The sequence below is a fragment of the Nipponia nippon genome, unplaced genomic scaffold (assembly GCF_047370975.1).
Source record: "Nipponia nippon isolate SJK-2023a ecotype South Korea unplaced genomic scaffold, ASM4737097v1 scaffold_11, whole genome shotgun sequence".
Classification (NCBI taxonomy): domain Eukaryota; kingdom Metazoa; phylum Chordata; class Aves; order Pelecaniformes; family Threskiornithidae; genus Nipponia; species Nipponia nippon.
Genome location: NW_028262302.1, coordinates 23604414 through 23626356, shown reverse-complemented (window position 1 = coordinate 23626356; position 21943 = coordinate 23604414). Strand labels below are relative to the sequence as shown.

Genomic DNA, 21943 nt, shown 5'->3' with positions numbered 1-21943 from the left:
GCAATTTTTCTAAAGATACGGCCCGGAATTCACTGTGCAGAGCCCACCACCAGCAGACCGGCACCGCCAGCCCCTCCGGACCGGCGGGCAGCGTCCCACCGCCGCCCGCTCCTCAGCCCCTGGCTCCGGCGGCAGCTTTCGGCCTCCCCTCCCAGCGCCTCAGCCGACCCTGCCGCCCAGCCCCTTCTCCGCAGAGCGGGGCGCCAGGAAAGGCCGGGGCCGGCAGCGCCGCTCCTAAAGCGTTTTGGCAGCCATTTCGCCGCACCGCTCATCCCCGCTCCCCTCAGCGGCGGGCGGGCGCCGCGCTCCCCACGGCGGCGGGAGGGACTGGGGAGGAGACGCGGCACCACCGCCCCCCAGCCGCCGCCACCGCCCCTCGGAGCCCCTCTCCTCCCCGCCCCGGGGCGGGGGCAGCGCTTGCGCGGTGGGGCCGGCGGCCGCCGAAAGTTTGGGCCCACGTGGGGCGCGGAGTAGGGCAGTGGAGGGGGCGGCCCGTCCCGCAGACGTCCCGGGGGTCCCGCCGCGCTCGGCCGCTGCCTCCCCGCCCTCGCCATGGCTCCCGCCGAGGTCCTCAGCGGCAAGATAGTCTCCGCGTACGTACTCTGGGGCCGCCCGCCCGCCCGCCCTTCCCGCCATGCGCCCGGCGCTGCGCAGGGCGCGGGTTTTCCTCGGGCGGGGAAGGTCTGTGGGGAGCCGCGGGGTTTTTACCCCGTGGGATAACCGCGAAACCGGTGCGGCTGGGGGGTGCCCGGGGGACCCAGCCCTGCTGGCCGGGGGAATGGGGCTGTGGTGGCCTTTGCTCTGGCTCGGCCCACGGGACAAAGTGGTTTGAAGACACCCTAAAAGCTTTTTCACTACGTTGCATTCAAAGCTCGCTTCTTCCTGGCTGAAAATGGCGGGAGTTATTAAATGAAGGTAGTATTAAAGATCTTCAGAAGAACCTAAAGTGCTGTCAGGGCTGCGTTGCCCCCCAGAAGCCCAGCGCCGCGTCTGCTCGCTTCTCGGTGGCGGCGCCCAGCATCGGCACTCGCGGTCCCCCAGCATCTCGGCACGAAGCGCCCGGGCCGGCGTGAAGCGGCTGGCTGACGTACAGCTCTCCTGGGGTTATGCGGTGCCCTGGGGATGCTTTACGAGCAGGAGCTGGGAACCCGTGCTTTGGGTATGGTCCCTGCGTTCATACTGTACAGGTGTTGGCCGCTTTTTTTAAGCAAGATAAATTAATCCATGTATTGGATAATATCAAGATGAATGTTCACAGGTGTCCTTTGGGTAACGTCAAGATGAATGTTCACAGGTGTCCTTTGGGTAACGTCAAGATGAATGTTCACAGGTGTCCTGCCAAAGGTATTTGAAACATTTGGCAGACCCTAAAGGAGAAGGCTTTCTTGTGCTTTTCAGCTTTTACTTAGCTGGCAAGCTCTGAGTATAGGTGACCCTGCATTGTGCCTTTTAGTTTGCTTATTTTTCCTGTTGCTGCTATACATACAATCCAGTAAGAAAGCAAAATGGATTTCCGTAACCCTAGGAAAATGCAGTGTTTAGCAAAACATCTGTTATATTCTGTGCAAACGGGGTTTGGTTAAGTAAGTTTGTTGGGTTCCTTCTCTCTATAACCAGGGAATTTGGACAGAAAGTATGAATTTGAAATGGCCTAAAGTAATCTCAGAAAAGTTGTTAGACCTGATCTTAGGTATTGCTACACATCTCCATCTAACGGCCAGTGGAGCATTTCTGAAAAGTAGGCCTAATGTGTCTTGAATCTGAATATCCATGATGATATATTGCATATTTTTTTACCCAGTAATTTTTGGGCCAGTACCACTTGGGTATTGCAGTCTCTCAGTCTTGTGTGCTTCATTACACCATATGCTTTTGGCAGTCCTGAAGCCAGCGCGCTCTGCAATGCCGATGTGTGGTGCTGGTGGTACTTAGTGATTTGCCTGTTGCAGGTTTCCTTTTTCTGGCATAGAAAGTGCCCCTGAAGTGTAATAGGTCCTTTCAAGCTACACGTTTTTAGCGTGATTAGAAATCTGGAAAGATGCTGCCTTGGGTACAGTGAGTGCATTTTGGAGGTATTCAGAGCATTCACCGTAGAACTTCTGGCTTCCTCGGCAGTGCGTATAGCATTACTTACTTGCTTCAAATTTACAGATAGAGTGGTCAAATTTCTTATTTCTGTTTGTTTTCGGTATTATAGTAGCAACTGTTTTCAGAGATGAGGACCTTTGTGATGTGCAAATACCTGGGAAGAGGCATAAGCTTTTAATAGGCACATACAGGAGAAAGGATTGCTTAGTTTCGAGCACACCTCTAAGGCGTTTGGCTGAAGCCTGTCTTCCAAAGGCATCAAATCTTGACCTGAAGGCAACACAAAATGGAAAAATAATTGCAGCTGTACAGCTGTCCTCCTTCAGTGCCTCTATTTCTGCTGTATTTATATCCAGTATGGCAAAACCGTCATGTGCCCCACAGAAATGGGCCTTATGTAGTTCTCTGCTTCTTCCTAGTGGAGTACTTGAAGGAGGCATGAGGAAATGGGCTATCCACCCTGCAGATACCGGTCCTTTCTTCCAGACCCTCTAGAGAAGTGCTCGTCCAGAGGATTCTCATTGTCCAGAGTTCACCTCCAGGCCAAGAGTCTGGCAGCAGCAGGAGACACGATAGGCGTGTGGTTTTTCTAGGAATTTTCAACTGAATTGCCTGTTGTAGAAAGGGAGTGTTTCTTACTTTACATCAACTGCAAAATCTTTTCAGTTACTATCTTGTAGGGGGCGTTTTTTGTTACTTTATCCTCTAATTGAGAAAAGTGTTTGTTTGTAAGTCAGTCAAATATTAACGAATGAGGTGACTCAATCAAGTAGTGTTCCAGCTACGTAATTCTGGGTTTCTGTGTGTGCTTTAAATCAAAACTCGTAAGTATTTTGAACTTTCTTCTCCTGCCACCAAGCACCCCTTCCCCAAAGAGAGGTGAAAAGAATACCTAATTGAGAGTCATGCCAGTTATTTAAACAAAAACCAGGCAGATAGTGACATTCTTGTTTTTGTGAAACATGTAGAGAATAAAAAGAGAGAGAGAGCGCTTCCTTGTCTCTATAAATAAGGAAAAACTTGATGAGGAGATAAAGCTAGTTCACACCTAGAAAGTCTTGGAAGGCTCAGAAGAGGTGCAAAGGAAAATAGACATTTTCAGTGGCTTTGAATATTACCTGTGAGGATAGTAAACGTGGTTACGTTGTGCATGGGAAGGAGAACATACAGGGTGGCAGACATTGCTCTGTGTGTAGGATTTTGCTGTTTAAGTTAATGCTTCTCTGGCTAAGGCTGCTTCTTTCAGTAGAAACCTAAACAGTTTGTGAAAGGTATTAAATGTTGGATGGGTTATGCATCAGTCTGAGCTGGCTAGTTATCTCTGAGTGGCTTTCCCCTACTTCTCTGAGTGGCTGTTTAGTAATTCAGACTTAGGTTTTGCTGCAAGTTAAATTTGCCTCATTGGCAAATGAGTTGCAAAAGATGAGTTATTGTGTAACAGTACAGTAAACAAACGATTAATAAGAGGCAGAGAAACAGTGCTTTAAGTGTGCAGAATATGGAGGGTTGGAGGGAATCAAAATACAGTATTCTTAACCTTTTTTTTTTTTATTTATTACTAGTATATACCCTTAAAATAAAAATAGCCTGTTCCTGTGTCTGAAATAGATACTCGGAGCAAAACATTGTAGTGCAGAAATGGCCCAGGTCTGGAAACCCCTGGCTTGGCCTGAATTGGCTGATAGCACCAGGAATGGACCAGCATTCCTGGTCTGGATGAGTGGCTGATGAGTTGTGATTTAACACGCCTCCCAGCCCCTAGGGATGGGCCAGGTAATGCTTTGAGTTTAAAGTACCATTAAAGTACTGGATGTAGGAATGATCAGGCTCAGCTTATAACTGGAGGTAAGAGTGCAGTAGAGACAACCCTTGAGCTTTTTCAGACTGGGCCTCAAAAGTTCTTTTGGAGTTCCTATTGAAACTCCAGCTAAATCTAGTCTGAACTGAAAAAATTTCCCTGATCTGTGAGATCTCGTTTACCAGATCCTACCTAGAATGTTTCAGGCACACACTGAAGGGTACCGCACTGCAGATGTGCTGTGTTAAAGTGAACTGTGTGGTCCAGTACTGCTCAGTGCCACCGACCAGCCCCAAATATGAGCAAGAACCCTTTGTGTACAGACAGAATTAAAAAAATGGGACCCTGCTCCAAAGAGGTCATAAGCTAGGAGCAAACATTGTCTGGTGGACAACAGGGCCACAGTGCTGGCATCTGTGCATCCAGGTTACATGGGAAGCAGGAGTCCTAAGGGAAAGAATGTGTAGGGGACTGCCATGTCCCCTTTGTGGAAGGAAGAAAATCTTAATATAGCTCTTCGTGAAGACAAACCATTGTAAATATGGCCTAGGGTATTGTCTGAAGTGCTTGCAGCCCAACAAATGTGGTTTGAGTCCTTATCTATTTCTGTTATGTTGTTCTCTGATTAAATCACCTGATAGTTGGCTGTTGTGTGTGGTAGCTGTTTTGGGATGCAGACGTGATTGGTGTGATTGATGTTGCAGCATGGGAAGCTGGTCATGCCAGTTCATGGTATTGTAACTCATGTTTGGGGCAAACTCTTCTGTGTAAGGTTTAAAGGCTCAGGTTTATGTGAAATGTAAACTCTGTTCTGTTGGCAGCTGGCCACATTTGAGAAGTTCCTCAAATGCTGTCTATCCCATCCCCTATGGATGATTGCTTCTTCAGCTCAGCTGTTTTGTGGCCCTCATTGGACTAGTGTTCTGGACATGATGAAAAAGCCTATAAAAAAGCAAAAACATCTTAATGTATTTATCTGGCCCGAAGAGTGCTCGGACTAGTATCTGAGCTGACGCAACCGAAAGAGTGGTTAAAAACTGTGGGAGTGTGGAAGTGGTAGAAAGAAGCAGGCAGTTCCCCTGTGAGATGATGACAGTGTGCCAGGATCATGCAGTGGTAGGGCAGGAGACTTGTGAAGAGATTCCAGCTCAGTTCTCTAAACAGTGTCTTCCCTCAACTGGATCCATCTGTTGAATTGCCAGCAGTGTTCAGATGGACTTTCCCGAGGCAGTTCCCATCCCAGTGCCACTCCTTTGGGACAGCCAACCTGTGATTCCCCCCAGGAGAGGCTCCTTTCTGTCTCTCCTTTGGGATGCCAGTAGGATGTTTCGTGGCACGCTTGCTTGCAGCCTCTTCATAGTATTTGAAGATAAAGCAGTTGTCCTGCTAGTTAGGATGTGGTGCCACGGAGGTTTGCAGTGTGGAGAGACAAGCTTCCCCTTCTCTAGTTTTGTTTCTTTTCTTCTTTTGGGGGCAACAGAAAGTGAGCGGTGGCAGTGCTGCAGGCTCTAAGGAGGAATGGCTACAGGGACAACGGCCCTGACCAAGATAGTGCCGGACCTGGGGAGGACCATCAGCCTTATACAGCTATTTCTGGAGGGCTACAGCAAGAGCACTTCTGATGTACATTTCTGAAACTTTTGGGAAATCAGTGAGGCCAAACCTTCCTCTTTGCAGGCAGGCCTCCTCTAGACCATCATTGTCTCTGAAGGAGGTTTTTGCCAGGTCATACGTTTGGCAGTATTCACATAGACCCAGGGCCCTATTACCCAGAAAACGGACAGAAACGCAGCTTGGGGTCATCTTCAGTATGGTGATGTGTATGCTCACACCACAGCCACCAGGGCCATTGTGTCTACATAATCCCGTAGGTGTAGTGGTGGGGTCTGCCTGAGGAGGCACTAGCATGGCAGCTGTGCATCTCCATTTACAGCAGAGCTGGAAAGTGTGTTTTGTCCTTTGCTGTTCTGGGAAATTCATTTAATAAATTTAAATTCAGCTCACTCTTACAGTCTAGAGAAAGAAAGGCTAACAGGTTTTGTTTTTTTTTTTTAATCTTTGGAGCTGGCTTTTGCACTGTGTGCTTAGAGCTGTGTGCTGTCCTTAACCTGTGTGGACCCTGGACCCTTGTTTGCAGTGTGAGTTTGTTTGTGGAAGAGTTTGTGGGCACAGGAGGGTCTTAGTGTCAGAAGGAAGGCTTTTGGAGGACCTGCCACGTACAATTGCTAATTTACGTTTGAAGACTTAAGTGTGTTCTCATACAGCTAACTAATAATATTGATTTGTCAACATCAACTTTTATCTTTGTGAAGGCCTGAAGTCCACAATAGAATTTTGCAAACTGTATCACTAAATGGCTGCTGGGTTGCAAAGTTTATTTCATAATGTATTTGTAAGTCTGCAGAGTTAAAACAAGTATTTTAATTATTTTTTTCCTTAATTTTCTCTCAAACCTTTGCACTTGTGGCTTTTCTGGTAACTAGAGAGCAGTGGTAGTTAACACTAGGTGGCTGTCTAACAAGTGATTTCTTGATCTAAGGCTCCTAAAGCAAATCAGCTTCCACAGCACCACTTTGTGTGTTTGTGCACGTTACCTTCTGTAGCTGAAGGGGAAGTGAGCTAGTGCCTAATTACAGAAAATGACAGCAATATAACGGGTGAACGTTCATGGCTGCTGGGGGTGAAAGCACGCGACAGCCCTGCTTCACAGAGGACGGAGGGAAACTAGACCCTTGGGTAGACCTGGTTCTCCTCCACTGAGAACACTGGCTTAAAAGTAAAACCCAGACCTGAGACCCTTTCCAGTGGACTGTCCCTTATGAGGGCTTTACTGTGTCATAAGTTATGATACATTTCACCTTTGTTTGCATTTCTTTTTGTTTGCAGGCCACAAACCAGTGCTGTGCCTTCCTTGCTGGGACACTGGAGCCTGTTCTCAGAAACAGCTCCCTCAAAGAGCTGGCCCGCAGCACCCGCTCAGAGGCCATGCACAGCGGGCTTCTGACGCTCCTTGAGATCGCTGCGTTGTTCTTACGGGCTGCTCGTGAGCTTAGGCCCCGTTGTGTCTGCAGCTGTAGATTTGGTACCTTCCTTAGGGGCTTACAGCTGGAGTGTAAGGAGAGGCAGTTCGTGCTTTGCCACCCAGCAGATGAACTTTTGTCACTTTAGCATGAAGAATTGCTAGGACAAGGCTTGCTATGACACTGTTTTCTGAACTCATCAGCCAGTCTTAGTGTCAAATCTTTTACAGAGGTGATAGCTAAAGGAAGCCTAGGAACTACTACTTCAAATAAGGTTGAAAACAACCTCTTTTACCAAAGCACCTTAAGAGACTTCGAGCAGCTTGGCCACACACAAACACCTATAAATACTCTGAACCCGCTCTTCAGGTGTGGCGGAGCTCTGACTGTGTGATTTGGGATGCAGCAGGAAAGATGCATGATTTGGGACAGAGCAGGAGGCTGGGTGATTCCCTTGAGATGGGACTTGGAACAGCCTCAGGGCTGCTTCTGGCTGGGCCAGCTGCAGCCATCCCCTGAGATCAGTGCTGCTGGGTTGCAGCAGAGCCATGTGCTGCTCCCGTTTCCCTTTCTTCTTGCCTCTGGCATTTCTGATTTGGAGCTCTTAGTTGCAGGGTAGAGTTGACTTCACTGGCTATCTGTCATCCTGGAATTTTCCTATATGGCAGGAATTGCAGCCTCCCAGCTGACATCAGCTGCTTACTCTGTCCCTGTACCCTTGCTGTTCACATTTTTAGTGAACTGGCACCAACAGCACCTCCTCCAGTCTGGGAATTCTGGTTCCACTTGGGAAGTAGCAGACCTAGTGATAATGATATGAGGGTAGATGAGCACAAGGAGACCATCTGTGTATTAAATGGTAGGGTGTTTGGAGCAGGGTAGATTTGCTAAGCATGGTGGTAGTGCCTTCTCATCTGTTTGAGAATAGCGTATGGGATGCAGGCTGGAGATCACGTGCAGGAGGACAGACATGTCAAGCCTCTAGAGTCCTGTGAGGCTTGCTTACCTGGCTTTTGCGTCTGAGTGAGTATCTCCTACATTTGCAGTGAAGTGCCACAGTCTCCTTCCAGCGCTGTGAGCCCATGAGATGGGCATGACCGGTCAGTTCCTTCTGAATCCCAACTGCCTCTGGTGAGGAGACGGAGCAGTGGTGCTGGGGCTGCACCCAGGCTTAAGAGCAGCTGGGCCTGGCACCAGGACCTCTTCCCCACTACCTTCCCTGGTGAAGGATCCTGCACATGGGGCCAGACAGTGATTGAGAAATTAGAGAGGAGTGCAAGGCTGGGGAGGGTGGTGATAGTGGCTTTTGAGCTGTCTGTGGCTAATTTATCATTGATGAGTACTTGTTATCTCTAAAACATTGCATAGTAAACTGGGTATGAGTTAACATCTGAGCTAGATTAACTAATCAGTGAATCCTCTCATGCTTCCATTTGAAAGTTTTAATAATTGTATCCTTAATCTTGTCTTCACTGAAGAGTTGACCTGAGCTGTGTACCAGGGTTTAGCTAATTTTCCTCACTGGTTCACCTCTGTCCACATCCCATTCTCCCTCCTGCTCCCATGGAAAAATCTTTGCCTTGTTTGGAAGCTCTTGGGCTGGGGGCATTTTCTCGCATGAGTGTTGGCAAGCACAGAAGCAGACTGGAGGCAGGAAGGTGGGTGTAGGACTGCAGCGGGCTCAGCCTGGGTTAGGCCAAAGAGGCAGGAAATAGAAATGCATAGTATTGACCAGCGGTAGAAGAGGTGTATCTTGGGGTGCCTGTTGTGGTTTAACCTGGGAGGCAGCTAAACACCACACAGCCGTTTGCTCGCTCCCCCCCACAGTGGGATGGGGAAGAGAATCGGGGGGGGGGGGGGGGGGCGCGGAAGACAGATTTGTGGATTGAGATAAAGACAGTTTAATAGGACAGAAAAGGAAGGGAAAATAATAATAACAATAATAATAATAGAATAGAATATGCAAAATAAGTGATGTACGATGCAGTTGCTCACCACCCGCCCACTGATGCCCAGCCTGTCTCCAAGCAGCGGCCCCGCAGCCAGCTTTCCCCCAGTTTATATACTAAGCGTGACGCCGTATGGTATGGAACATCCCTTTGGCCAGTCTGGGCCAGCTGTCCTGGCTGTGCCCCCTCCCAGCTTCTTGTGCATCTCCAGCCTTCTCAGTCAGCAGAGCATGAGAAGCTGAAAAGTCCAGGACTTGGTGTAAGCACTACTTAGCAACAACTAAAACATCAGTGTGTTATTGACATTATTCTCATACTAAATCCAAAATCCAACACTATACCAGCTACTAGGAAGAAAGTTAACTCTATCCCAGCCGAAACCAGGACAGTACCTCCTGTTTTTTTAGCTATTTTCCAGAGTTTTACCATTGTAGATTCATCATCCTTTACCAGGACAGCATGTGCGACAGTGTTGACTGGTGCCTGTGGAAGACAGGTAGACTTGGTATGGCATATGTGGAAAGAGAATTTGCTTTTGAGTAGGAAGTTTGAAATCCCAGGAGTTTCCACACCAGATTTTGTACTTTTTTTTACCCTTGTATCCTATGAGACCATGAAGAGGAGGGTGAAGAAGCACAATGTGGACTTTAAAAAAAAATTTTTTTAAAAATAATTTTGAATGAAACTTCCAAAGTGTCTTAGTGATTTATGGAGATTAATCTTATTTGGAGATTGCTGGGACTTGTGTACTCAAGGCATAAGTGTTTGCCAGTCTGCCTGTCTGTCATCTTTTCAACTCCTGACTTATCACTGTATAAGAATTCAGCCCCTTGATTAACTTCTATCTTGTGTCTTTTTTTTTTCCTCTTCAGACAAGTGAGAGAGAGACTGAAGCAGCAAGTCGTTGAGATGAAAGAGAAATTTCCAGGCTTCAGACCAGGACTCGCAATTTTGCAGGTATTGTTTTCTTTAATGACAATTACAGAAAATCTGTGTTGCTTTGCAATGGTAAGTGCACAGCTGATGAGCTTCATCGAAGATGAGCTTCATCAAAGCTGCCTTGCAATGTTAACATTTTATAAGGAATAGAAGAGCAGAGTTCCCTGTGGGATGGTAACACAGTTCTGTGATGTCTTTTCCCCAGGTGCTGGGGCCCAGAAACATTTTGGGGTTTTGGGGTTGGTTTTATTTTTTCTTTCATCAGACCCTTGCGGTTTTCCGAGTGTTATGTTTGTGAAATGGTGAAAGTAGGCCTCTTGCCTGTTAAGAGAAAGCAGTGCTTGTAAACTCTTATTCCAAGCCTCTGCATTTGTGTGAGCCCCAAAGCCTGTCAGCTTTCAGAGATGTGTTTGTACCAGAAATCTTTGAAATGGGGTGTTTATTAAGGGATTTAGTCTGCTGTTATGTCAGAACATGGAGTAGAGGGAGCGGGACGGACCCAACCAAAAACACCTTTGGCCAGGACGACTTTGAGTGCAGGGGGTGGAACAAAATCCCATTGCTGAATTTGATGTCTGTCCAGAAGTGTAAGTGCTAGAATCTACACAGAAACGCTTGTGGAGGACAAAAACACTCATCAGTACAGGGTCTTGGCCGTGTTTGGCAGACTTAAGCTGATTTTTTTTTTTTTTTTTCCTTGCAGCTATAAAAAATGGAAACTCTTTGTGCTTAGAACAGAAGGTGACTAGCAGTAGCAAGTGTCATGTAACAGGAAGGAACTGTGTGGCCACAAAGGATTGATGGGCTGCTTAGAGAAGTGGCTTCTGTCCTTATTCAGTGTTTTGGTGCCTGTCTCTGGATTCCAGTGCTAAGACCACTATAGTACACAAAGACCATGCTCCTCTTCAATGCCAGGAACAAATTTGTTTGTGGTTTCATTTTTTTTTTTCTGGTTTTCTGTTCCATTAGCTTTAAGAAGACTTTTCTTCAGGTGTTTAGAAGGAAGGAGGAAGGTCTTTTATTTAAAATTTAGTAAGGGATGCTTTGATGGAAGTTGCTGAACTGCTGACTGTATAAACTGTCTTCAAAAATTGCTGTCTTGTAGTGTTATTGGATTTTCTTCTTGGTTGGCCTGTGTTCTTTTCAATCCTGGGTTGTCTCAGAGTCCTTTACAACCTGTTTGCTCTTTGGCTCTCTAACACTTTTGTAAGCTACCAGACAGTCTGGACTTGGAGTTCATCTCCTAATACTGATAGTCTCAGCTGTCCGTTTTTCAGTTAAGTCAGGACAATTAGCTGTTTCTGATGCATAGCACCCCACACAATATGTGCTCTTTTCTTGCAAGGTGTCTGGTGTCCTCTGAGCTCAAAGAATAAGTCAGTTAATCTTTATTTTTTGCCCTGTAGTCAGGAATGTCCTCTTTTGCACAATATATGTGGTCTGTTTGCTGATATCTCCTGATGCCTGCTCTCTTCCTTCTTTTCTGCCCTGTTTGAGGCATACCTTTTCCTGAACCCAGCAGGCTTTAAAGGGGAGACAGCCCCTTTGTCTAACCCTAGGGCAGAAGAGCCAGCGTATGCTGAGTGATCAGATAATGCAGTCACCCCTGCAGCTTGTAATCTATGAGAGAACCAGGCATAGCTACCGAGAACCAGGGAACGGCATCTCAAGAGTTTGCTTATCAGCTTTTCCTTATTCGCCCCTCATTTTCTTATGGTTACAAGGAGTATTGCCTTTAACAAAACATAATGGATGTTGCAAGCAGTCTTCTGAAAAGCAGTTGTGCTGTAATCACCCAATACTGCCAAAAACTACAGGCATTTGTTCCACTTGCTGCTTTCTCTTTGTGCATCACTTTGTTTTGTTGGTTTTTCTTTGGCAGGAAAATTCTCAAGGTACAAAACAGCAGTGGAAGAAATCTCTCCATCAAGGCACACATATGTGCATAAAATTAAGATTTCTGGGTATCAAAGAGGCCTAAATTTTCTGAAAGCCTTAATCAGATAATTGGATGTTATCAGCACATGCTGATCATGTTAATTAGCTAGAGATGTAACTTTCTCAGATGAGATGGCAGGCAGTATTTTCTGCTGTGGAGAACGCTGTTTTTCAACAGGTAAAAATAGTGTTTATGCTTTATATCTTTAGCTACCTCTTACTTGAAAAACACTTTTCTTTTAGCTCCAGCTACTTACAGCCTCTATCAGTGTGTTTTACAGTTATTCAAGAATACCTCTGTCTCCTTGGTCTAGCTCAAAGGAAGCCAAGGAAGCTAAGGGTTAAGCCCATCTCAGCCTCTGACTGGGTCTCTATTCTGCAGTGTGACTCAACTGTCTTTTCATCCTTAGGTTGGAAATCGGGATGATTCAAACCTCTACATTAATATGAAGCTGAAGGCTGCTGCTGAGGTAATGCCCAAACTCGTAATATTTCTTTTTACCCTCCTACAGTAGGTCAAATCTGAATACGAAAAAAAAAAGACACAAATCAAATAGTTTTGTCTAACCTTTGCCCATATTGGAGAAACCAGCGCTGGCCTGAATTCTTTGTTGCAAGGAAGTAGTATAGGTGTGTAACCTAACACTTAGCCGAGTGCAGTAACAAGAGTGTGGGTTGATGCTACTTTTTGTGTGATTGTCTCCTAGATTATATGTGTCTGAAGTGCTGGTGCTCTGTCTTTCCTGACCTGTGGCCGTGTGCTTGTCTTCCCTGAATGTCTTGTACCTGCAGTTGACTTACATCTCTCACCAAGTGGCACATTACGTGCTACAGCAGGGCTGGGAATGTAGATGAGTCCCTGTTTCCCTACATGATAGCTGGCATCTTCTTTGCTGACATTTCAAGGCAGTATGGTGTCAAGCCAAGAAGTTGTTGTTCATGTCAAAAGGTGAATAGGACAGTTGAAGTATGGACCAATCTAAGTAGGCAAAGCACTAATTTTTTTCTTCTCTTCCGTTGATGTTATTTCTAAATAATAGGACTGTAGCCACAGGAACAGGAGATCGACCTGGGAAATGTGACATAATGTAGCTGTGACTGGGCTGGACTGAGAGAATAGCCAGATCAATCTCTGATGTCAATTCAGAAATCAGATAATTTGTTGGTATTCTCATTTGCAGATTGGGATCAGTGCCAATCACATAAAACTGCCAAACACAGCAACAGAAGCTGACGTAAGTAACATAGCCAATAATGAAAAAATACATAATTCTGGTCTTGAGCTCAAGAGATGAACTTATATTTGCCCTCTCATTTTTATAAAAAAACACTCTTTGCCCATAGATATTAACTCATGAAAAAAGAACGGGAACCTGCTGAGATTTTCTTATTTTAAAATGAAAACTAAAACACTACAATGTAAAATTTAGAGATTTTAACAGGTATTTTTCTAAAAATAAAAAATGTGAGTCATTTATACTCTTGGGTTGAAAAACTAAACATATTGTGTGTGTCTTTTAATCTGGATAGGATTGTGCTTTTTCCTTTGTATCAGTCATATTTCAGTTTATCGGCCATTAGGTTTTTGGTCTTTACTTCTTGTAGGTCCTCAAGTGCATTGCCTCTTTGAATGGAGACCCTGCTGTTCATGGCTTTATAGTGCAGCTGCCACTTGACTCTGATAAACCCATCAATACAGAAAAAATAACCAATGCTGTTGCACCTGAGAAGGATGTAGATGGGTAAACTGACTTCACCCCTGGAGAGCTTGACAGCTACTCCAGAAAGAAACCTCTTTTTTTTTTTTTTTTTTTAGATTTTGAACAGTGATCATGAGGCTGGGAATCTTACTGGCCTTTATTCTTTCAAAATACAGCTTAAGCAGCATCAATGCTGGGAAACTCTCTAGAGGGGACCTTGGAGACTGCTTTATTCCTTGCACACCAAAAGGATGCATGGAACTTATCAGGCAGACAGGTAAGGAGGTTTCCATCCATTATTCATGAGTACAGTAGTGTTCAATAAGGGGAGAAATTATGCACCTCTCAAGGGTATGCTTCGCATTGAAACTTTTGTTGAGACGCCACATGTCACCTCTGTCTTTTCAGATAGGAAAAGAGCTAGTTTTAACGTGGTCCCTCCTTCCTCCCTCCCAACTCCAATTCACTATCACACACAACCCAGAAGAATAGTATATCCTGAAGTACCAGAGACAGACTTAAACTGACCAAAAGACTCCGGAACTGTGTGAGTTAGTTTGTACTAGAATGCACAATGACCTATTTTTACTTTCTCCTAACTTCCTGTGGTGCAGGCATCCAGGTTGCAGGGAAGAGAGCTGTAGTGGTTGGTCGCAGTAAGATCGTTGGTGCTCCCATGCACGACCTTCTGCTCTGGAATCACGCAACAGTAACCACTTGCCATTCAAAGACCTCAACACTGGCTGAGGAGGTAATGACAGGATGGATGCATGAGGCTGTAGTTATCTGCTGCAAGCCAGTGCTGCCTGCTGCACGTTGCTACTCGGTGTATTGCTACTCTAAGTCATTGGATCTGGGTTGTGTTTCATCTGAGTTTCCCAGTCCTGTTCATTGGACGGTTGTGTAAATACTTCTGTTGGAATACGATCCTGATTATTTTTGGCCCTTAATTAGAGGCTTTTAATTATAACAATAAAATTACTATTTTTGTTTTCTTTGGGCAAGTGCTGAGAATTTAATCATCCCTTCCTAATCTCCAAGTAGTGGCCTGCAAGACAGTATATGTTTTTGTTTTTTCTTGAAGAGGCCAGGTGGTCTTTTTGCTTTAATGGCTGGGAAATGCTAGACCAAATGTTTTCTCCAGTTTTTTTTTTTTTTTTTTCTCCAGTCTATTTTCTATGACTGGGAGTTGGTACCATTTTCCTCTTTAGCAGTGAGAGTGACAGAAATAGTGTGTTGCCGTGCTGCCACCTACTTGGATTTCGTAGAGCCATCAACACTGCCAGGCTCTGTAGGCAAGTATTAAAGCTGAAAAGAGGGTAGGTGTATTTGAGTATAACTCACAAGCAAGATCAGAAACACTGCAGTGCTTCATGCCGTTAAGTTGCTGTTCAGTAAGACTGTCATTGGGTTGATTAACAATTGAAGTGCTAATTCTTAATGAAATCTTAAAAGTAGTTAATCTCCCTTGAAGATTAAAAGAAAAAATTCCAAGGGATAGCAGCTTCCTAAGCAAACGTGAATGAAGCAGTGCAAGAACTGACAACGAGCTTTAGTCAGAGTCTCTAGCACCAGCTTTGTGACCAGATCTGTGAAATTTACTGAGTACTGTCTGAACGAATATTAGTGCTGAATTACAGTCAGCTTTCCCTGGAGTTGCATGTTACACAGTCCTGGACTTAAAAACCACAAGGCAGTGCTACCACAAGTGAAGTGCTGCTTAGAGTTCTGTGCAGGGGTTGTTCTTGGCTGCCGTCTGATGAGTGCTGGGTATATTTCTAGCATTGAAAAGAGCAGCTGAATATGCAGGGATATTTGAAGGGAGGAAGATAAGAATATGCAGAAGGCTTTAATTTTGTCTAAAAGTAGTCTGTGTGATCCACTTGGGAATCATGGAGGAGTTCAAAGGAGGTTGTTGACTAGCAATAGTTCAGGGTAGGAGTGTGAAAATAGGCCCTAATTTCTGGCTGCAGAAATTTGTGCTTGCCAAGGAACTGCTAGCTACCTTTAATTGCTGACGATGCCCTTCCATCCCTCCGATGGCAGTGGGTGAGCACGCAGTTTCACTGCAGTTGAAGCTGATCTAAGTTGCTGCTGAAGCAGCTCTGTGTTTTTTCCACTGCTGGTATGATACAGAGTTGTTTATTTGGCTTTCTTTATAGGTTGGTAAAGCTGATATCCTGGTGGTTGCAGCTGGTAAAGCTGAAATGGTGAAAGGTGAATGGATCAAACCTGGTGCAATTGTAATAGACTGTGGAATTAACCATGTGCCAGGTGCGTGGGTAATGTATAAAGAGTGGGGATGTGTTTATTTGTATATAAATGCAGTTGCTAAGTAAGTACATGGATACTGTTTCCTTGGTGTTTCTAGTCAATGCAGGCTTCTTTCTCTTTTAAGTCTGTCTTAGGTAATGATGGCAACCTCTGAAGATGCCAGAATAAAAAAGGTTGGTCTGAAGTACTGTCCTAAAGCAGATCAGTGGCGGTTTTATTTCTGTCTTCAATGAGGCTGGTGATCAGTAGGGGAAGGAGGAGGCCTAGGAAATATTGCAGCAGAATATCCATGTAATTCGCTGCACCTATATGGTGAAGTCCTGCTGCTGTCGTCACTTCTGAGCGTGCAGCTTTGCTGTCATTACTTTGCAGTTAGATCTGATGAAGCTGTTCTGTTTGAAATACATAAATGGCAAGCAGTTTCTTAAAGTAGCTGTGGATTTGTTGAATCACAACAATAACTTCTTAGGCTTGAATGGCTGTTCTCTTGAAACAAAGCAGCTTCTGCAAGGGTATTGGTGACAGTGGCTCTGGCATAGAATAAAGTACTTGAACATAATGGATTTTAGGGTAGGGTTTCACTTAGCTACTCCTTCCTCATAAAGGAGGAACAGACAGTCTGGCAATTTCTGTTTTCATCTCATTTTAAATCCAAATTACAGATATTGAATGATATAGAAAATTAGTCACCATCCAACTATCTCCGTGCTACACCCACAAGCCTTTTAAAAGGTAGTTTTCATAATTAATCAGTCATTTTGTTGCCATTATTTAATGGAATGTAAAGAAATTTCTGTTCAGCAGTCTTGTTCCTCAAAGATGACACTGAGCTGCAGTTAAAAACATTAGTCTTCTGTCTAATTAAGATTAAAAAGTCATCTGCTGTTGCTGTTTGTTGCTTGATGTATTTGTGCCAAGCTACCCAAACTTAGGCAATTTGCCAAAACCCACAGGGTCACGGCTGATTTGCTTGAAGCAGAATGGCTTGGAGTCTCCCCCACCAACATGTTGCAAATAAAACCACCATTATGTTTCTGACATGTGATGGTATCACCTTTTTTTCAGGCTTGATGTGAACTGCATCTCTGAGGACACATCCCTGCCTCTTTGCAATTAGTCTGCCTTGGGCAGTGCACTGAGATCTGAGCTTCTTGTACAGCCAGACTAGTCAGCTTTGCATGGCAATGTGCTTAATGGCATTGTGAGACTTAGGAATCAGGGCTTGATAGACTACCATAGAAATTGTCAGATTGTGGCATCCATCATTTTGAAGACTTTTCTGTGGTTTTCTGAAGCTGCTGAGTTTTTCTGCCCCTTTCTTCCCTTCTGACAGGTTACGAAGAAGTTTTCAGATGAATCTTTTGGGAAATCAGTGCCACATTTGTGGGAATTGCAGAGCTACGGAAAGAACAGCAGCTAGTTTGCCAGCTTCTCCAGCTACATCACTGTACAGATAGAATATTGCTGCTAGCTGTGGTGGTGTTTTGAAAGTGGCACGGGGAGAAATAGCACACTTGCCATATATTTTACCATAGCTGTCAGTGCACCCAGCTAGGTGCGTCCTAGGTGTAGATGTGAGTTGCAGCCGGAGGACACTGCAGTCTCTGGATATGCCTATACTTTGCAAGTTGGGGTGCCCTGTACAGGCAAATCCCAATATGATTTGTCATATCAGGACATTAACTTCATCCAGTCTTGCCAAGTTAGAGTTAATAAAAGTTATAGCCATGTAGCGCCGTGCAAATGCAGCTGTCGTGCTTTTGAATGGAGGGTGGCCTGCATACTCCAAAGGCTGCTAGTTTGGAGGCTAGAATAGACAGTTTAGGCACATCTGGCTTTGTGTTCATGTGTACGACAGCTGAACAGAATTTTTCCAGGTCTCCAGGTAGAGAAAGAGGAAGAGACTATCTCCTGAAACCTCTTAGAGCAGACAAGTGTGTCTTATTCCTTTTCCAAACCGGATTATATTTGTCTTTCTCTCCCCACTGCTGCAGTCAGAGGGCTAGTCCAGTAAATATTCTGAATGCCTTATTCCAGGCCTGTAGAAATTGCTCTGCTACACGAAGGGAGTGCAGGCAGAGGATATTCCCAGAGGTGGCATAGTCTCTGGAGTGTCCCTCTGTGAGTCCTGATGGAGGAAGCAACCCTGTTCATAGCAGAGGACTCTGGGATTTTGCAGCCCTAGCCAACAGGGAGCCTTGAACAGTGGGATATGAGAGCAGCAAAGGAGGATCAGCTTCTGTGGATCTTGGTGCCATGCTCTTCAGACACCAGAGGAGCTAGAAAGATATAGAAGCCTTAACTTGGTGCTCTGTTTATATCTTCATGTACTGGGAATCAAGCTGGCATCACAAGCCCATAAGATCAGATTGTGTTGGATACCTCATGAAACACCTTTCCCAGCGGTGTCCAGAAAAAGAAGCGAACTGCAAGCAGGTGGTCTCATGTTTTATAGATGAGGGCCATGTATGGTCTTGTGTGCTTGCAGTCATATAGCCACCAGAAACATGTTACAGTTGGATGTACATTGGCACAAGTTTGCTTGGAAGCCATGTGGATAATCCTTGTCTGTGAATTAGCTGCGGTCCAGAAGCTGCACTCAGGCTGCCTCTCAGGCAGCTGTCTCTGGAGATAGATGGAGATCACCATACCTGTTCATTCCATATGCGTAGGCATGTCTTTCACTTCTTTGATCTCAAAGTCCTTGGATGCTCTCTCTCTCATGTATTCCAGCTGGCTAGAGAACCTACTGGACCAAAGAAAACACAGGCACTGGGAGGGGTTATAGTGTCACTGATACTCTCTGTAACTAGTTTGGTTTTTTTAAGAGTGAGATGATGAATATTGAGAAGATGAAATAATGAGGAGAGGCGGAAAGTGTTGTACGTGAGCTTTCCTTCAGAAGAATATTTTAAAGGTAATTGAATAGCTCCTAGGTTGTGCTCAGCAGTGCTTGGCGTGAGGTGCGGATGCAGAGGCAGGGACTGGGGGTTTGTTTGGCTTGCGCTCCTCACTGTGTCTGTGTAACAGATTAGGCTGTTTGTGCTTGGAGTGCCTCATTCATCGCTTGCTTTCTTCATTCTGGGGCCTAGAGTCTTCCTGGCCAGGGTGGCTGGTAAGCCTGCTTGGCATCCTTGGAAGAAAATATGATTATGTTATTTGCCTTTTGCAACCTTAATTAAACTGGTCTCTAGGCCGGAAGGCCAGATTAGTCTGCAGTTCAGGCAGCAAAGCTGAATGGCTGTAGAAACACTGTTTAACAGCTGTGATGTTGTTCAAGCTTTGAACTTCAGGGAGAAGAAGTGTTGCTTAAAACACAAACACAGCAAAACATCCAAGCTGCTAATTGTCAGTAACAGTGCAGCTAAAAATTAGCGTTGGCAGGAGCTGCTTTTGTTCCCTCTTTGGTTTTAACATAATCAGCTGTTTAGGAGTTTGGTTTTTCTTCCACTCCTCCCCCTCGCCAAATGTATGTTAAAGTTATTGTGTTCTGTTCAAACATACACTTACTGTATCCAATGTAATATTTCAATGTAACAACATTAAAATCTATCTTCAGGTTTTTCACACTGCTTAAAAAAAAGTTCCCTAGAGTCCTCATACCTGAAATGAGGATCTGCCACTTCAGGAGAAACTTAAATTTTCTTTTTTTGATATGTTGTGTCTGTAATCAGCTAGTTCCTTAGATGACTGTGCTAGTTTACTAATGCATGTTGTGTTTTTCTGTCTTTATGGGTGAGCTTAAAGGTCACCACTGGAAAGAAGTGCTATATCTGCTTCTGAATTGTCAGGTCATGTAGTGCAGCAGGATATAGCAATTTTTTTTTTGTTTGCCAGAGAAAAAGGAGATTATTCTACTGGAGCTCTCTTAAGCCACCTATGAGGTTTGTTTTGACAAGACTTTGATCTCTGTGAACTGCAGTATTTACCAGTCCAGCATTAGAGTGGCAATGACTGATTGAAAAGCTCAGCACTTTCTGTCTTCACTTTCTGTAAAGGCAGGTGATTTTATTCAATAGTAAGGCTTAGATGTCCTCCAAAATGGAACAGAGCAAATGTAAACTTGGGTTTTGGAACAAGTCAGCCATATTTCTTCTCTCACTTCTTCCAGACCATTGATTTATATCTTCTTCAAATTGGAAGCTGTACTCGTCCTTCAGAGCAATACAGCAGGAGCTGTGACAGGAGGGTTCAGGTGACATCTCTATTGTATGTCCCACTTGTGGTTTTTTTATTGCACAGATGTAAGACTTGGTCTGTGCTTTGGTCCCCCTGCATTTGTTTTGGAGTCGTCTTCAGACTGCCCTGTGGGCCACGTGCCACTGAGAAAATACTTGCATCCTCAAGGAAAGGGAGATCTATCTGGCTGAGGATAAATGGCATGTAATAGGAAGATATGTTGCATGAGCTGTTGACACTCTCTGAGTGAAGTATGATGATAACAGCTTCATCTTGTGATATTGTTTTAACTTTTTATCTTTCTTTACAGCTTCCTGGGTACTTAGCTTCTGTTTTGTTTACTCCAACAGAGGAAGAAAATTCAGCTTCAGTCAGTGCTGCCTCCTCTGTTGTTTTGGTGAAATGTGATGAGTAACTTACTTTTTCCTTAAATCCCCAGACAGCACAAAGGCCAGTGGAAAAAGAGTTGTAGGAGATGTGGCGTACAATACGGCAAAGGAAAAAGCTTCCTACATCACCCCAGTCCCTGGTGGCGTTGGGCCTATGACTGTGGCCATGTTAATGCAGGTACGTGGGCAGACTGCGAGACTGCTGGTCATCTCCTCTGCGTTTGCCTTTGGGGTATGTTGCTGCTGACCATCAGCACACTACCAAAGCGACTGGTGCTTCCTTCTTGCTCTTGCAGAGGTCTAGGTAGGATTTCCAACTTCTAGTCCAAGCAATTTGAATTCAGTTAACTGAGGAAGAAGATGGACCATAAGGAAATGTTAGATCAGAGTTTTCTTGGTTGCGTTTTTTTGGGGGTGTTGGGTTTTTTTGGTTTTTTGAGTGTGGTGTCTCAAAACAGTGAGAAAGGGGGCTTGTCTTACAATGCTCTGGCTGTAATTCTAAAACTATCTGTAGGGTGATTGGATAAAAAGGAGAGTTACAGTATAAGCCAGCTCCCTCTGTTTCCTACTTTGCTTAAGAAACCCTACTGGCACAGAACACCCCCAAAAATCCAGGACACTGGAAGATAAGATAGGTATAAGGATAGATAGATATGGTGGGGTTTTTTTGTTTTTAAGAAAACTATGAGCAGAATCTCATTTTGGATTGTTAGCAAATGCTTTAATCAAAGCACTTTGTGTTAATCCCAAACTGAGACAGATGGGAGGGGAAAACCTTTCTGAGTCTCTGCTAACCAGCACGGTTCATACAGCGTGATTGCTATAATGCATTCTCATGCTCATTTTAGAGCACAGTGGAGAGCGCACAGCGTTTTCTGGAGAAGTTCCAGCCTGGAAAATGGAACATCCAATATAACAAGCTTACCCTAAAGATGCCTGTTCCAAGGTAATGCTTTCAAATGAAGCCACTGGCAGTATTCATGCAGTATGGTATTCAGTTCTGTTCCCAAGCTTTGCGTAATACGGGACATACGTGTGTGTAGACTGTAGCTGGCATTGAAGTTTGGAGAGAAGTATAAAGCACTGTGAGGCCTTCCTGAGGGAGCAGAACTAACCTGCAGTGGTGCTGTGACGTATGCTGAAGTGTAGGCTTGGGTCATCCTGATAATACTAAGGTGTAGACATGACTTCCACAGACTTTTTAGGCCAGCTAGATAGTTGCTGATTCAGCAAATAGCAAGACACTTGTATTTTGGAAAATTTTCAGTCTGACATGGCAAAAACCTAGCATCTTGAAGTAGGGGTTGTTGGTGTCAAGTCCCCAAGGAGCAGTTGAAAATATACAAAATACCATAAGGGAGCATAACACTTTGCCTACAAAAAGGCATTCTTGGGGTGGGAGGAGAGGGGGGAGGGTTGGGGGGGGTGTTGTTGTTTGTTTTGTTTTGTTTTGTGGGGGTTTTTTTGTTTGGTTGGTTTTTAAAAAAGGCAACTCTGAGGACGTGTCTATTCTAATGTAGCCAGTATCAGTGGAATTGGTTCATTTAATTAGGAGGGGTTAAAGCTTCCCTTTTAAAATACGGATTAGGTGTTTGTAGTTTATGCTGTCCAGAAGCGGGGAATTTGTGAGAAGTCTTTGACTTATAAATTGACCTTGCTCTTTTTCTTT

At 44.7% G+C, this 21943-nt stretch overlaps 1 protein-coding gene across 1 annotated transcript in view; it reads left to right on the top strand.

Annotated features, from left to right (window-relative positions):
* The first annotated feature begins 436 nt into the window (after positions 1 to 436).
* The window catches only part of MTHFD1 (methylenetetrahydrofolate dehydrogenase, cyclohydrolase and formyltetrahydrofolate synthetase 1), a 43878-nt gene continuing 22371 nt past the window's right edge, over positions 437 to 21943 (top strand). The window contains exons 1-10 of the mRNA XM_087747928.1: positions 437 to 593; positions 9728 to 9812; positions 12143 to 12202; positions 12914 to 12967; positions 13338 to 13474; positions 13609 to 13709; positions 14047 to 14183; positions 15595 to 15706; positions 20325 to 20452; positions 21123 to 21220. Coding sequence (XP_087604054.1) covers positions 553 to 593; positions 9728 to 9812; positions 12143 to 12202; positions 12914 to 12967; positions 13338 to 13474; positions 13609 to 13709; positions 14047 to 14183; positions 15595 to 15706; positions 20325 to 20452; positions 21123 to 21220 — 953 coding nt within the window. The 5' untranslated portion in view covers positions 437 to 552. The remainder of the gene's footprint in view (positions 594 to 9727; positions 9813 to 12142; positions 12203 to 12913; positions 12968 to 13337; positions 13475 to 13608; positions 13710 to 14046; positions 14184 to 15594; positions 15707 to 20324; positions 20453 to 21122; positions 21221 to 21943) is intronic.